At 37.6% G+C, this 15,422-nt stretch overlaps 1 protein-coding gene across 2 annotated transcripts in view; it reads left to right on the top strand.

The window, feature by feature from the left end:
* The first annotated feature begins 1,603 nt into the window (after positions 1–1,603).
* Positions 1,604–15,422, top strand: part of LOC139743773 (constitutive coactivator of PPAR-gamma-like protein 1 homolog) — a 47,745-nt gene continuing 33,926 nt past the window's right edge. For both annotated transcript variants that reach the window (XM_071654226.1, XM_071654225.1), the window contains exon 1: positions 1,604–2,185. In XM_071654226.1, coding sequence (XP_071510327.1) covers positions 1,744–2,185 — 442 coding nt within the window. In that variant the 5' untranslated portion in view covers positions 1,604–1,743. The remainder of the gene's footprint in view (positions 2,186–15,422) is intronic.

The raw sequence follows: 15,422 nt of genomic DNA, 5'->3' as shown, positions 1-15,422 counted from the left end.
CATAAAATTATACTGCCAGACCGAATTCCATGGTAAATGATGCCGCTAGAGGGAATTTAAAGGCCCCGTCACACTGCAGCGAATGCCCAACGAATGCCCAACGAACGTCCAACAAATTTGAAAATTTGAAGATATGTTCACATCCGTTGGTAATACTAGAATAGTTCGTAACATGCTTGGCGTTCTTTGTAATCATTAGCTATTCGTAGGGATTCGCAGAGATACGCTGGAGCCGATTTCTTTTTAAAACATGTCCAAAATCTCCAGCGTATCTCTGCGAATCCCTACGAATTGCTAATGAATACAAAGAACGTCAAACATTTTACGAAGTATTCTAGTATTAGCAACGGATGTAAGCTGTCTTCATATTTTCGAATTCGTTGGGCATTCGCTTGGCATTCGTTGGGCATTTGCTGAAGTGTGACGGGGCCTATATACATGGATTTTTACTGACTACAAAGAAATAGAACAGCATATAGTATTGTAACACGGAAAATCGTGCACGTAATATTCCTTTAAAAAAACCCAAGGTGTGTTTTGTTGTTGTTGTTGTTGTTGTTGTTTTTGTTGTTGTTGTTGTTTGTTTGTGTGTGTGTGTGTGTGTGTGTGTGTGTGTGTTGTGTGTTGTGTGTGTTTGTGGTGTTTTTTGTCGTTTGTTTGTTTTTGTGGAGGTTAGTGGTTGGTATATCTCAGGGGCCACAGAACCATAGGGTTAGGGGGCTGCAGTCCCCCCCCCCCCCCTTCCCACGTTTTTGGGACCGAAGAAAAGAAATCGGACCATCCCCCGCCAAAAAATAAAATGATAAAATAAAGTTTTAAAAAAATTGGGGGAAAAAAAATCATACCCACATACCCATATTCCGAAAGTTCCATCCTTAGATTCTTTCAAGAGGGGGGGGGGGGGGGGCGGATACCGATACCGTTGAACTTGTTGACCTCTGACCACACTGTCCGCAGCCCCCCCCCCCTATTCCCACCCTGAAATACGTTCCACGGCCCTTGCACTTACCATGATTATGATGTTTAGTTCATCATGCATCGTATTGCGATCTGTCACTGTTGAAACGATACATAATAGGCCTACAGCTGTATTCTAACCTCTGAGTGATTGCAAATTAAACGTCTATCTTGCAGTATCCCGGTGTCAATGTAACGTTAAAACGTGTTTGAGATACCCCTGACTCGTCCTACATAGCAAAAATAATATAATTATGTACTATTTAGGTCCTATGTGATATCTGATCCTGTTTGTTTATCACCTCTTACTAATAACTAGGCTTGTCGAGACGTTTATGACATTATAATTATATTGTCCTTACTAGTATTACATTGCGATCAGTTGAGAGACATTTGGATTAAAATACACTATGAATTATACGCAGTCGGTCTATTAGTATTACGGGAAATGTGTGATAATATTTCGCAATTTGATTTTCCGCGGTAATTGATATTGTCTCCGAGATTGCAGTGTTTACGTTGACTACTCATACTACTTCTACTCGTGTTCACGACTGCTCGACGGAACCCAAGATTCCAATGATTTTAGAATCCTGCGCATGCGCATGACGGCTTTTGTCTGCTTTTGAAGAGCACATGGCGCGTACGTAGATGGATGGACTCCATCGTTTGGATGTATGTTCTTCGAACATCCACGATTTATATACAAAACTGTGGACCAATTTGGGGAACAACAAACCTTGTATGTTGTAACTATACTTTGGAATAAGTCACAAGCCTGGAGCCATGGGTATTTTGGGGTTTTTAGACTACGTTGAGCGGAATTGTCAGCAAGCATGCGTCCGAGTGGACCTGGGACAACTTGCTCGGAAGCGACTAAACAACACTGGTAAAAGAGGGAGAGCATTGGTTGGGCAGGATCCCTTACTTTTGATAATAGATGCCGATAGCTGCCTTCATCGTCTCTATGGCGGGAGCTTTACAGACTGGGTTTGTGGAGGGCAGTGGAACAGTATGTTCCACTTTATTGATAATTTGGCCCGAGCGAGTAGGAGCAACAACATGAAACTAATTGTCATCTTCAATGGAAGTCTGGAGAAAAATCGAATCACGGATTGGTTTAGACAAGAAACTCAGACACGGAATACTGTCGGCCAAGTCTTGGGACATGTTCACAACAAAGGCACACCCCCTCCTAAAGCCTGGTTTACCCCTCCTGTTGCCTTAGGTATGTAGATATTCAGCAGAATTCAAGAACAACCCACGTTTTCACTTGTGTCTATGTCTTTGTTTTGGTTTTGCGAGGGGTCGATTATGCACACATGGAGATAGCGTCTCGCTGGCTGTCTGTGCGTAGCTTGGCTATCGTCATCGAGCAGTTTTCTGTGCTGTGTGCATGCATGCGACGATTGTGTGCCGAGCTTGTGCGTAGAGGCGATCTGCGAGCTTCAACCAGTGCATGTGTGCATAAGCGGTGTCTATGTGCGTGTGTGTTTTTATGGGTATGGTATTACGTGCGTCGCTGTTATTAGCGACTGAGAGCTCCTTTTCAATTTGTACGCGAATCTTTAAACTTAGACCGAAAGAAACTGTGTAATAAGTGTCCATTCGCTCATTTGATAAGTAATAATTCATATTTGGGATAGCATAGGTAATACTTGTTCAATCTGTAAGTCTGAAAATGCCGAGCGCTCCGGCATCACTTTATTTCCAGGTCTTGAGCGCTGCTGTTTCCAAGCCAGTTTTTGTGTGCAGTGCGCAGGTGAAGCCATGCGTACATACATGGCTCCTGCTTTACCGTTAGCTCCCACAAGTAAAAGTCCCGGAGCTCTGACGTGCAGCCATACACAAAAGATTGCCGTCTGTGTGGGAGCCACGGAGCGTCTGGGCGAGAAGCGTACACATGTGTTATGTGTGGCGATGTACCAGAGCCATCCAGCGACCTGATGTGCTTTGTCAAAAAGTCCTGGCTTTGTTTGGGTGCCTGGGTAGTGAGCATGCTGCTGCACGAAGTGCAAGTGCACGTGTGTGTGGACCAGTACTGTCTGAAATAAGCCTGTACATGTATGATAGGGGTTGAAGGAAATTACCATTATAGTAAACTTGTGCAGGTGTTGTGCTTTTTACTTCTGGGAGCAACAACATTGCTGAAGGCTGAAAGACAGCCCAAATAATAAGATTACAAAGGCCACCAGTGGTTACATGCAATGGCAAATTTAGTACTTACATAAACAAACATATACATGTAAAGATGATCATATTTTCATTCACAAGCCTGTTTGAACACAGTGTATTAAATGTGTGGCAGTGTCAAACTTCTTTACTTTTTCTTTTATGCACACGCTATTTGATTTGTCATGAAATGTAATTATTGCCATCATTATTCCACTCATAAAAAGATAGCCTTGAATTGGACAAGTACTGGTATTGGTAATCAACAACTTGTGCTTCACTGCTTATGAAATATTTTGTTGTATTGCAATTTGTACTTGGTTTGAAACTTTCATTTTTCTCAGACACTTCAAGAAAAGAAATTGTCTTTTTTGACCTCCTTGTATTGTTTTGTAATGGAGAAAACTGGGTTTGGAAGACTGTTCACATCTAAACATTTTGTACATTTTTCTTTGTGCTTGCCTATGCTGTGATGTATGTTGATAGGGTAGACTTTGCAATTGTTAGGTTTAAACGTGTTGCAGCAACATGCTAACATTTTATATAGCATTCAGAGCACTATTCAAAAAGAAAAATTGTGACATGCTGAAAGGAAAAGTTGCAAATCAGTCAAATGTATCAAGAAACTTGCCAAAAAAAAAAAAAGATCTTGCCAAAGATTTATATCCTTCAGCTATACGGCTCACATGTTAACATGTTCAGATGTTCAGAAATGATGGCACTAGAGAGAGTTTATGTAGAACTTGAGAGCTTTGACAGTCCTGTTTCTTGTTCCCTCATCCAGTTGCTGAACAGGCTTTGATGAGAAGCACCATGGAAGTAGAAGTTTTAATAAAGCAGGCCCTTGGCACCCAGCTGCATAGGATGACTTTGTGTTGTGTGCACATTTATTCATTCCCAACATTGAAAGATTTTTTTTTTCCTCCATGCAAACTGCTGAAATTTCATGAAAGATTTTGAAAGTGTTACACATAACATTTTTTTAAAACTTTCATACCATCATCCAAGTGGTTTCAAGTATTACCAGTTTCTTGTTCACTGAATTTCATTCTGTTGTTGTTTCAACAAACAGTAACTTACAGTATGATCACATGGAATTAACTCATCAATAAGTACAGTCGGCCAAAGATATGTCAGAAATTGGATTTGAAAGTTTCGCATGTTGTCATGTACAGTAATGTAGTGTAGGTAGCACTCCCGTTACAACAAATTTCTTGGGATCAGTGGTTTTCTTTCGTTTATCAAAACTTCCTTATGGTCAAACAATTAGAGTATAGAGATATATAGATAACTTCGGGACTTGAATTTTTATTTTGTTGTAACGAGAATTTTACTATAACTGTGTTCGTTTTAACAGGAGTGCACTTTAATCACAATCACTTGCAGTGTAGATTTGGTAATGGTATCATCTCAGAAATCTTTGAAAGGTGAAACCATTGACCTTGCAGATTTGCACTGTTTCTGACATGAAATTGAACAGAAAAAAAAAGCATCTGACCGAGAAAGATGAATCAAATTCTTTTGAAAGTGACTTCAGCCCTGTTTGCTCTGTGCTGTTTTTGCCATCTTCCCATCAAGTAAATTGTTAGTTGTACATTATTATGCGCCCTTTTAAAAGTCATACTTTAGTAACGAAAAAAAAGAATGAAAAAGTAATACTTTTCTGCACAACACCTGTGCAAAAGATACAAAACTGTTTCAGTAATGCAAAAACAAAAAACAAAAACAAATTTTGTGGAATTTTATTCATTGGATGGTGAGCTCTCATGCTGCTGCATCATGGAGTTGCTAATTTGTGCAACTTGTGCAATTTGTGCTATCGATCACAACTTCAAAAATATCCGTCTTTGTTCTGATCAATATTTGCTCAAACTTTCACTGTCTTGTTCCTCATTCATCTGCTTGTATTGACACAAACCAATTTTAGGGTGGACTTTCCCCTAATGAAAAAGTTGTTTTTGCTGTTGTTTTTTGTTTTTGTTTTGAAGACAGCAAAAAAAAAAAGTGAGACACATATAACGATTTTCTGGCCTTTTGATGTAAGTTCTGGGACAGTCATTTTGACATATTCTGTTAAAATCAACTCGTTTGTTTGTAGGCAGTCTTTAGCTTTTAACTTGACCTGACTGCTGTCTTTTAGCAAGGCAAATAAGAGAAAGTAAGTAAACAATTGTTTCTTTTGTTTAATCCTTAAAGGGTATGTACAGTTCTGGTCGAGGTGAAGATTTAGCTTTTAACGTTTTGTGAGATATTCAGAAAGCACTCTATGAGATGTCAAAGAGCATGCAGTTTTAAGGGGTATCAAAAGTTTATTCGATGAAAATCGGTTTTGAAATGGCTGAGATATCCAAAAACAAGGTGAAACAAAGAGATACTAATAAAGTTGGGGCATGTCGCCTTTTATTATTAGCACTTTTTTGGATATCTCAGCCATTTGAAAACCAATTTTCATCAAATAAACGTTGAATCCTTCTTAAAATTACATGCTCTTTCATATTTCATAAGAGGCTTTTCATTATCTCACTTAGGGATGTTCAAAACATGAATCCCTACCTCAACCAGTACTGTACAGTCCCTTTGATACTGAATAAAACATTTTAAAATGCTGGCCATGACTTGACTACTAAGTTAGTACAGTATACTGTAAACAATATACGTAAGAAGGGTGAGGTATGAAAGTGAAGAATGAAGGACAGTCTTTGGTCATGATTTGACCATCAGTATTCCAAGTTCTTCAACCATATTCAGGAATAGTTAGGTATGCAGACTGAAGAGCATAATTCTTTGATTTCAATGGTATTACAGTAATCAAGGTTTGACAACTTGCATGTCAAGTAATTGATTGTTTCCCCTGTAAATTAATTTTGTAAAAGATAGTATCTCCAGGTAAACACTAGAAAAGTGTTCCTTCCAACTTTACATACTCATTCCCATGGTAGTTTATTAGTGGCATCTCAGCTTTGTTTGATGGATAATGTACTGTGTACAAATTATAGTTCCAACTTCCTCTGTCAACAGATCTTTGAAATGTGATAAAGAACAAATTCATCAGTACTTCTCCAAGGATGATTTGCCTAAAAGAGAAATGAGTAGCTTATCTTTCAGTATCATATTGGGACAAAGGCGTACAAAGTTAGAACTTTGAACTTGTACACATGTACAGCCTGTAACCCTTATAATTGCATGAGACATTGTGTTTGCTGTGTACAAAAATTGGAATATTCCTTCTTTTCTTCATATTTGAATAAAGAAATCGATATAAAATCTGAAATTACTCCCTATGCTGCAAACAGAAAATAAATAGCAGGACTAGGCAATCAATGTCACAGTTTGATCTTTCAAGGTCCGTGTTGTGTAAAATTACTGATATTCACTCATTATGTACATGTAGTCATAACTTTCTTCATATTTGCTGAATTGTGCTCAAATACAACAAGTACAGTGTACTTGTGTGTAACTTCCGCTCTGATTACCTTGACAGAAGTTGGAAGTTCTCCTGTACAGATTTGTGAGTCTTGTGTATTACTATCATTGGAAAACTGGCTAATTGAAAACAATATCACATTTTTTTCCATCTTGTGCATTATTCTGCCCATTGCTCTTGTATGTGAATGAACAATGTAACAAGCATTGGTATTAAAAAATTGAAATAATACTTGTGTGATTGTGTCATAAAGAAGTCTAAAAAGCCTATCATTTGTATTAGGGTATTAGGTACCATGTACACATGAAAGAGTATACAGTATTAGAATTACATTAATTACTTGAAGTGAAATAGTTTAGTCGAGAGCGGTATTGTGTAGACTTACTGATAATCAAGCAAAATCAGAAAATGGCACAAAAGACTTTCTGTGTTAAGGGGAATTCCAGTGCAGATGAAAGTTAGTCTGAAAAGAAGGAGTAAATTTACCTAGCACAACAATAAAAACTTGATCAAAATCTGATGAAAAATATGGAAGTTAAGACATTTTAAAGTTTCACTGATTTTTCATTGAAACAGTCAATATAAATATGCAAATGGTGAAGTGATGATGTCATACCCTCACAACTTTGCCATACAGCTTGTCCATAATATTTTTACATTTCCAGTTTTTCATTCGAACACAATTACACTCCAGTCTCAAATCCCTCTATACAGTGTACATCTAACTAATCATGATTCTGAAGGTATTCAACCAGAAATAACATGTTTAACCCTATACTAACAGAAACAGTGAATTTTCACCATTTTTTTTGTACACTGTCAATGGAAAATTGTGAGGTGATGACATCATCAACTTACTCATTTGCATAATATATATCATATCACCTATTGGAGAAATGTTCTGCACAAATTAGCAAAACTTTACAAAATCATAACTTCCCTAATTTTTATCTGATTTTGATAAAATTTTCACTGTTAACTCATAAGATTTTACTCTTTTAATAGCAGACTAGCTTATAACTGGACTGGAATTCCTCTTTAAAGTAGAATTAACCTCAGAGAATTACTTTTTTTTTAAAACCGAAAATAAGCAATAGAACAGGTAAAAGTTAAAGCCAACAGCTGTACATTGTACATGTAATGTAAAACATGATATATTCGTGGCATGAAATTTTAATGAATTGGAGCCGATGGCCTTTTTCGCGGCATTAAATTTTCACGAATTGCCACTGGCATTCAATGCATATACATGTAGTGTAGACCAGAACTTTCGAGTGCACTTTAATTTCGCGAATCTTGGCTCTCGCGAAATTTGCTAAATTAAAATGCACACGAATATTCCTCGTTTTACACTAATGCTTGTCAATCAGTATCATGGCACCCTACGCGGAATAAGTGTCCTGTGGGAAAGTGTTAATTAATATTGTTGCATGTACATATTTGTGAATGTCGCAAGTTCATTTTGTTTCCTCATACACAAAGATTGTATCTTGCGGGGCATGTAAGCTTTCCTTTAGATTGTAAAAGTTCATCTTCTGTGCAAGGCTCCAAAAAATGCATTTTGTCATATTTGCATTAAAGCAGCCAAGGTTGTAAAGCACCACAGGTTTGATTCCAGGCAATGGAAATATGGAAAGTAATGATTTACATAATTTTTGGTAGCAATTATGCCAGGTAGTAGTGGGTCAAATATCAATTTATTTCAGTGCATTTATTAATAAAACAAAAGTGAGCATTTTTGTTCAGCTACCCTATTCAAGGTACAAAGACACATGTCACTATATTCAATTATGACATTTGTTCATACCTACAAGTAGACAAGCTCGATGTCGTGGCAAGTCTTGAAATAATGATTAAAAGTATAGTGCAGTTTTTTTTTTTTTTTAAGTAACTCATATGGAGTTTTGTTTGCATTATGATCTTGAGATAATTGTTCAAGTTGTTTTAGTGTGATTTGGACATACATAGAAGTTGCTTTGAGGGAGCATTACAACATTTAAAAAAAATTATTGATCAAAGTTCTTACATATAACCAATGGGGAAAATTTTGTTGCTAATTGTTAGCATTTTGTGTCAGTTTTGCCAGTCCATGCTATGTAGAATTTTTATAGGAATTTTTGCCTTTAATCATCAAGAGCAAACAATATTAGTATTATTCAGAATGTTTTTTTTTTTTTCTTGCAAGGGGTGGGATTATCAGAGCATTACAAAGGCTACAATTTACAGGTCATCACAAATAGACAGTTACACAAATGACCTAAAATACACATAACAGATCATATTTTGCTTCAGTTACAGAAGCATAAGGCAAGTACAGTTACCTAACAATCATTTTTAACATTTTCATGTTTTAAATCTCCTGGTATCAGAAGCAACTTGACCGTATTCAAAAGGACCCCCTGGTACTACTGTGGTAGTTGTCCAACTCCAGCTCTGCTGTGTGATTCACTGTGAATCACCTTGGCCTTTTGCCAAAGACTGTTACTCTGCGCTGTCGGAATTGTATATTTCTGAGCCATCTTTCCTGCCTTTCTAGTGTCAAAAATATGCTGGCCTATTCACGATGGTGATGGCTGTGTGTGTGTGAGTGTGTGTGTGTGTGTGTGATTTATGATGTGAAATGATCTGTTGCTGCAGAACTTAATAATGAATATTTTATTTTTCTCACATACCATTACAATAGAACAAATTATTCCTCAGTCGGTAGTGAATGAAATGATTCAATAGTGTATAGAAAATTGCAAACCATTCTAAAGTTATTGGTTTCATTTATGTAGACATTGTTTTGTAGTCTCGGACAGCATTCACCAAGTTGTAATATTTCAGTTTTGAATTGTGAAATACAAGACTGCCGTGATAAAAATGTTGTGGAGTTTGTTCAGGTGTAGACAAGAATTACTCAAAACCATTCCCTGTAACTAGGAGAATCAACCAAAACTGAAAGAGGGTCTTGTACAACTGTCCATGTAAGCAGTGCATTCCTCTGTAAACAGAACTTTCATGTTTATTGGTTTAAGGCCGTGTCACACCATAACGCGGGCTTGTGGCGAGGAGGTAGTTTCCAGCACGTAGAAGATTTTCAGCGGGCGAACAAGAATGTTTGCAATTTTCATTCATGCCTTGTCATACCGTACGGGGGAACTTCTGCGGCTTGACTTGCTGGGAAACAAATTTACTCCAAGGAGCTCTCTGCAGTTGGTCCGCACCTGACAGTATCTAGCACGTAGTTGCCCGGAGATGCTCACGCAAGTCCGATGTAACCGCAGCCAAGTTTTGAGCACGACCAAAACTTTTCCGGGTGAGTCGCGGGAATGCCCGTAGAGGTCCACGCAGAACGCCAGTAGGAGACCCTTAGCGGCAGTACTTCCCAGGCAATTCCCACGCAGGTACTTCGCAGTCCCGTATGCAGCCAAGATAATAAAATTCTGTGAGATTTCAGCCATTCCATTAGAGGAATTCCTTCACTAAGTTGTCAGCCCCCACGCGACTGGTACAAAGGTCACACAGTATACTCGCAAGTATAACGCGTCCAGCAAGTAAGACACATGCGCTGACTCGCACAAATCCTTTTCCGCCCTCAGGAATGTCCGGTATGCTAGAAAATCCCTACACGTAACAAGCCCAAGTAGCTTGCCCGGAAAGGTGTGACAGGGCCTAAACACGGTTGCCGGTAAAAAAAATATGCGTGCGCACCTCCGGGCGACTACTTTTGAGATACATGCTAGGTACTGTCATGTGCGGATATCTATGGGGACCTCCGGGTAGTCAAAATTGTTCTTTGCAAGTCGCACGCAAGGCTGGTGTGACACGGCCTTTAGCCACAGTTGCTCTCAGGAACTGTGATATTGTGTGTGTGTGTGTGTGTGTGTGTGTGTGTGTGTGTGTGTGTGTGTGTGTGTTATCAGATGGTCAGCTTATATACTGCATGTATTTAGTATGAAATTACATGAAGAGAGAGTTGTAAGTAAAAAAATGATTTATATAGACGGTCGTCTTGGTCATAAAAGGCTTGTTACAGATTTCAAATAAAGATGCTGTTAAAGGGATAGTACAGTATTGGTGGAGATGAGAATTGGACTTTTAAGTTTTTGCGAGATACCAAGAAAACACTTATGATATAGCACAGAGCATACCATTTTAAGAGGAATTCAAAGTTTATTTGATGAAAATCGGGTTTGGAATAACTGAAACATCCAAAAACAAAGTAAAACAATGCGATCGTTACAAAGTGTGGGTCCCACACTTTAGTAGAATCGCTCTTTTTTGGATATCTCAGCCATTTCAAAACCAATTTTTATCAAATAAATGTTGAATTCCTCATAGAATTACATGCTCTTTCATATTTCATAAGAGATTTCTCATTATCTCACTTAAAAATGTTAGAAACCTGAAATTAGGTCTCAACCAGAACTGTACGATCCCTTTAACCTTGTTGAATTAGAAGATGAGAATAAAAAAAAACAAAAAAACTCATTGATAGAAAATGGCGATATTGATCATTTGATAGTTCTAAAGTGAATGTGATGGTAGAGAAAGTTAAGTTTCAACTGCAGGAAGCAAAAGGAGTCTCAATTCGTGAAAAAAAAAAGAAGGTTTATAATATTGTACATGTTTACTTTCTTGTTCAATGATATGTTTATCATTGTGTGATCAATAGAGCCCAGTTTCACTCTTGATTTCCTGCCAAGATTAATTCTTGCACTAGCGGGAAAAGTAGAGAGAGAACTTTGTACAGTACAGGTATGTACAGTAGTATGTTTACCAAGAGATGTCAGCATAGACACTAGATAGTATGGCTGGAGGGGTCAAATGACATATTTAAAAGTTGAAGAAAAACACTTGTTATATAATATGGATGCAGTATCATAGAAGTCATTGATATAAGCATCCTTGTACGCTGTAATTATTAGAGAAATATGCCCAAAAGCTAGAATTAGTGGTTAGATTTGTAGAAAATCTGTAGACTACAAGGTCAGAATGTATGGCAAGTGTTATGTATTCATTGCCTTGGAATGAAATATTGTGTACCTGCAATGTAGTTCCCTTCTTAGAACAATTTTGTTTTGGTAAAACAAAACTTCTTAGACATTTATTATTGAATGAAATATACATGTAAAATGTATCATGACCAAGTCTTTGTATTAAAGTAAAGCAAAATTTAGTGAAAACCCACCGACTTTTGAAGGTTCTTTAATACATTCATTCGAATTATGACCGATGGTAAATCACTTTGCCATCATGTCTTACTTAATAAATCATGTATCTGGGTACCGTTTCATGAAAGTTGTCAGCCCTGACAAGCTATCAGTCTCTGTCAATTACCATGGTAACAGTCAGTGACCAGAGCTTCTCAGCAAAACAAAACCAAGAATTTTACTGAAATTGTCAGAGACTGACAACTCATTAGGCCTGACATCTTTTATGAAAACGTGCCCTGACCTTAGTGTGTGCAAACATTCTATGTGTTTCACTCTTAACCGGTTGAGGACGAGTCCCGAGTATACTTGGGTAAGCATCTATGGGAAATGCGTGTTGTAGTAATATCAAACCGCCCTCAATGGGTTAAAGGTATTGTTTACGATTGCGAGCAGTAACTTAAAAAGTATTCGAGTTATCACATTTGATGCATACATGTATGTGTAGGTCAGTTGTATCACAAAACATCTTACCATAAAAAAGTTTTGCAATAAAACCTAAAATATAAGGAGTTATCAGTATTTTTTCAGTAAACCATAACTGTAGACGGTTTATTATAGAGACACTACTTTACTAGAACTATTGTCCACATTTTGTATATTTAACAATGCTTAACATTGATTATATTGATTACTGTTTTTACATTGGTTGTTTCTATCCCTAATTCATATTTTAGAACTATTTTGAAGCACTAAAGCTGAGTCTTTGTTTCATCTGCAGATGGTTAATAATGCCCTTAAATAGCCTTGCAACATACCTGATCCTTTGTACATGCTTTAGAAAATCAGAAAAATAAGGAGCGCTTTAAACGTTTACCCCAGTAAGAATGGAAAGAATGCCAACGAAGGCTCTTCCAAGAAATGGCTCTGAATTTTAGGCTCTCCCCTGTTGTGCTGAGTTCGTTCGGTGCCCAGTAAGTTCAAAGGTCATGCCCTTGTTCGTATAGTCTCCCCCTCTCTTTGTGAGTGTGGCAGAAAGCTATGCAAAATGTATGAATTAACCCTTTGCATATAAACATGGAATCCTGATAGTCTTATACTAAGGAAATTTGAGAATCCCATACATGTAGGGAGTATGATAAAGGCTTGTGTGCATAGTATTGCTTACTATTTTTTTCAACAACAAACTATTTAAAAAAGTAATTGTCTACTGCATGTCTTAAATCTGGAAAATGTGGAAAAATGTGATGCATGTACACTTGTGTAGGTCTACATAACATATATTTAGATTTTTATGGCACGCACACATCACCAGCCATATGAATTCTAAAGCACTGCATTGGTAAATCTGTGTGTGCCTTTGCTTACTGCAAGTGATAATGCTTTAGTAACATATGAGATGTGGTATTTTTGTCTAAAAGGTGCTTTTCACCTTTCTTTGTACTTCTTTTTTTTTTTTAACAGCTGTAGGCCTAAAGGTGCATTTATGCTTCCATTTTGGGGGCCAAAATCAGGCTTTTGAAACGTGATTAGTGCAAAACGCCGTTGCGTTCATGCTCATTTCGCTAGAAACGCTGATCCAAAACGCACAGAAAGGAGCGTTTACGATCAGCATTTCTGACTAATCACGTTTGACGGGGAAGCATAAATGCAACAGCGTTTCTATACGCGTTTAGAGTGACGTCATCTACAGTTTGTAAACGCCTTTCCGGTTCACGTGAAAAAGCGCGCGCCCGGCCAGCCAGCTACCCTGGCCTGTGCAATTTTCCCATGTACTGTGCATACGCATGTCTTTCCCAGCTGCTCTCCCAGGCCAGGCCACCGATCGCAGCGCGCGCCTCAATTTGACCTGCCTCTACTGAGGTCAGCGAAGCAATCGCAAACGCTCTTTCCAAGGCTCGAAGAAAGTGAGCATAAACAGTGCTCCGTGAACTGACGTTTTGAATCAGCGTTTTGAATCAGCGTTTCAAAACGCTGATTCTGCCTTCGCAAATTGAGCATAAACACACCCTAAGTCTTTTGCGATGGCACAAAGTAACATCCTGATCTGTGAATATCAGTGATGTTATTACTAGTTAGCTATTTGTACTTAGCCAAAGTATCCTTGATAGCTATCTGTATGGGGAGATTTGGAGTGGCCTCTCTTCGGAATAGGTAACAGGCAGGTGACATTTTGGATTGAATATGAATTAATTGAATAAAGTATGTGAAGAACAAAGCTAACGGAGAAAAGGGATGATAGCTTCGTTTACAGCGGAGTCTTGAATAAAATGTATGACAGGGGATATCAGGCATGACATAATTTTTAGGATTAAAGATCTTAAAATCTCATGTACGTAGAGTCTTGAGAAAAATCATTGGATGAACAGCCAAACAAGGTAATAATTGTAGTTGAAATATGAAGTGTGAGCTCATGTCATATCAAATGACCTAAAGCCTTCAAAACTAGAATTCAGTTTCTTTTTACATTCTCAATAATCATGTAATGGATTCATAAAATGTGACTAAAGATGCTTGACATTTCAATTCTGTTCATAAGATCTTTTAAAAAAAAGTGTTCATGTTTTTGACAAGAGCCTGAAAATCAGATTATGCTCCAGATAGTCTTGTGCCCAGCTGGTGTGAAATTTGCATAAGAATGGCTATTACAATCATTTGGGCAGGTGCTGCATGTTTTCCTAGTCTCCAGGTGCAGACCTTTACTTTGCACATTAAATGTATGCCCTCTTATTGATTATTCATTGCAAGACAAACCCTTCACAAGTTTCAAGATTTGCCAGTGAATATTATATGGTTATTTGACTGAGCTAAAATAAGCAAAAATCAGCTTATATGTGGAAAATGAAAACATATTCCAGGTAGATAATGTAATCAAACAACAATGCCAGTTTTGCTGGAAGTTCAAAGCCCTTTTCACCAAAAATTTTATATTCATCTAAAAAGATAATTATAATTTTCCTGTGATATAAGTGACTCAGAAATTGTCATATACATGCAGTACCAAGGAACATTCAAGTTTGAATGTTTTAATTGATATTCTGATTGTATTGGCTTGGTGATGAATGTCAGCTGTATACATCTGTAGATGGAATATCTTATGATGAAGAAATTTATTTTCTCAAGCTGTAGGTTATCTCTTATTTTAGAAAGTGCATCACATCCCAGGCATGTCTGTAGCTTCTTTTTTTCGGCATCCTGCTCAGGCAACTGGACCCTGGGTAAGAAAAGGGGGGGGGGGAGAAATAGAACATTGAAAGGACTCTGTTTACTCTTAGTAACAGAATTTGTTGGGTTGATTTCAGCTGTTGAATTGAACATTGTTTTCAGGTAAGGTAGAAACAAGTGCATAAAATTGAAATGGGTGGAACTGCACTAAAAATGTGCACTGACATTAGAGGATTGCTCTGTTGAAAGGGGTGGTATAATTTTGGGTCAGATGGGGCTTCACAGGTTTCCAACTTTTTTTATAAGATGATGAAAAACCTCCTATGAAATATGGAAGAGCATGCAATTCTAAGAGGAATTCAGGGTTTATTTGATGAAAATTGGTTCAGAAATGGCTGTCATATCCCAAAACAAAGAGGTCCTAATAAAAGGTAGGCCCCACCTTTTATTAGGATCACACTGTTTTACCTTGTTTTTTTACATCTCTGCCATTTCAAACTTTGATTTTCATCACATAAACTTTGAATTCCTCTTTGAATTGTATGTTGTTTAACATTTCATAAGTGATG

Source organism: Diadema antillarum, unplaced genomic scaffold (assembly GCF_040938485.1).
Source record: "Diadema antillarum isolate AM-2024a unplaced genomic scaffold, OU_Dant_1.0 seq00001105_RagTag, whole genome shotgun sequence".
Taxonomy (NCBI): domain Eukaryota; kingdom Metazoa; phylum Echinodermata; class Echinoidea; order Diadematoida; family Diadematidae; genus Diadema; species Diadema antillarum.
The sequence above is the reverse complement of the archived record's forward strand: the minus strand, read 5'-3'. Positions and strand labels throughout refer to the sequence as shown.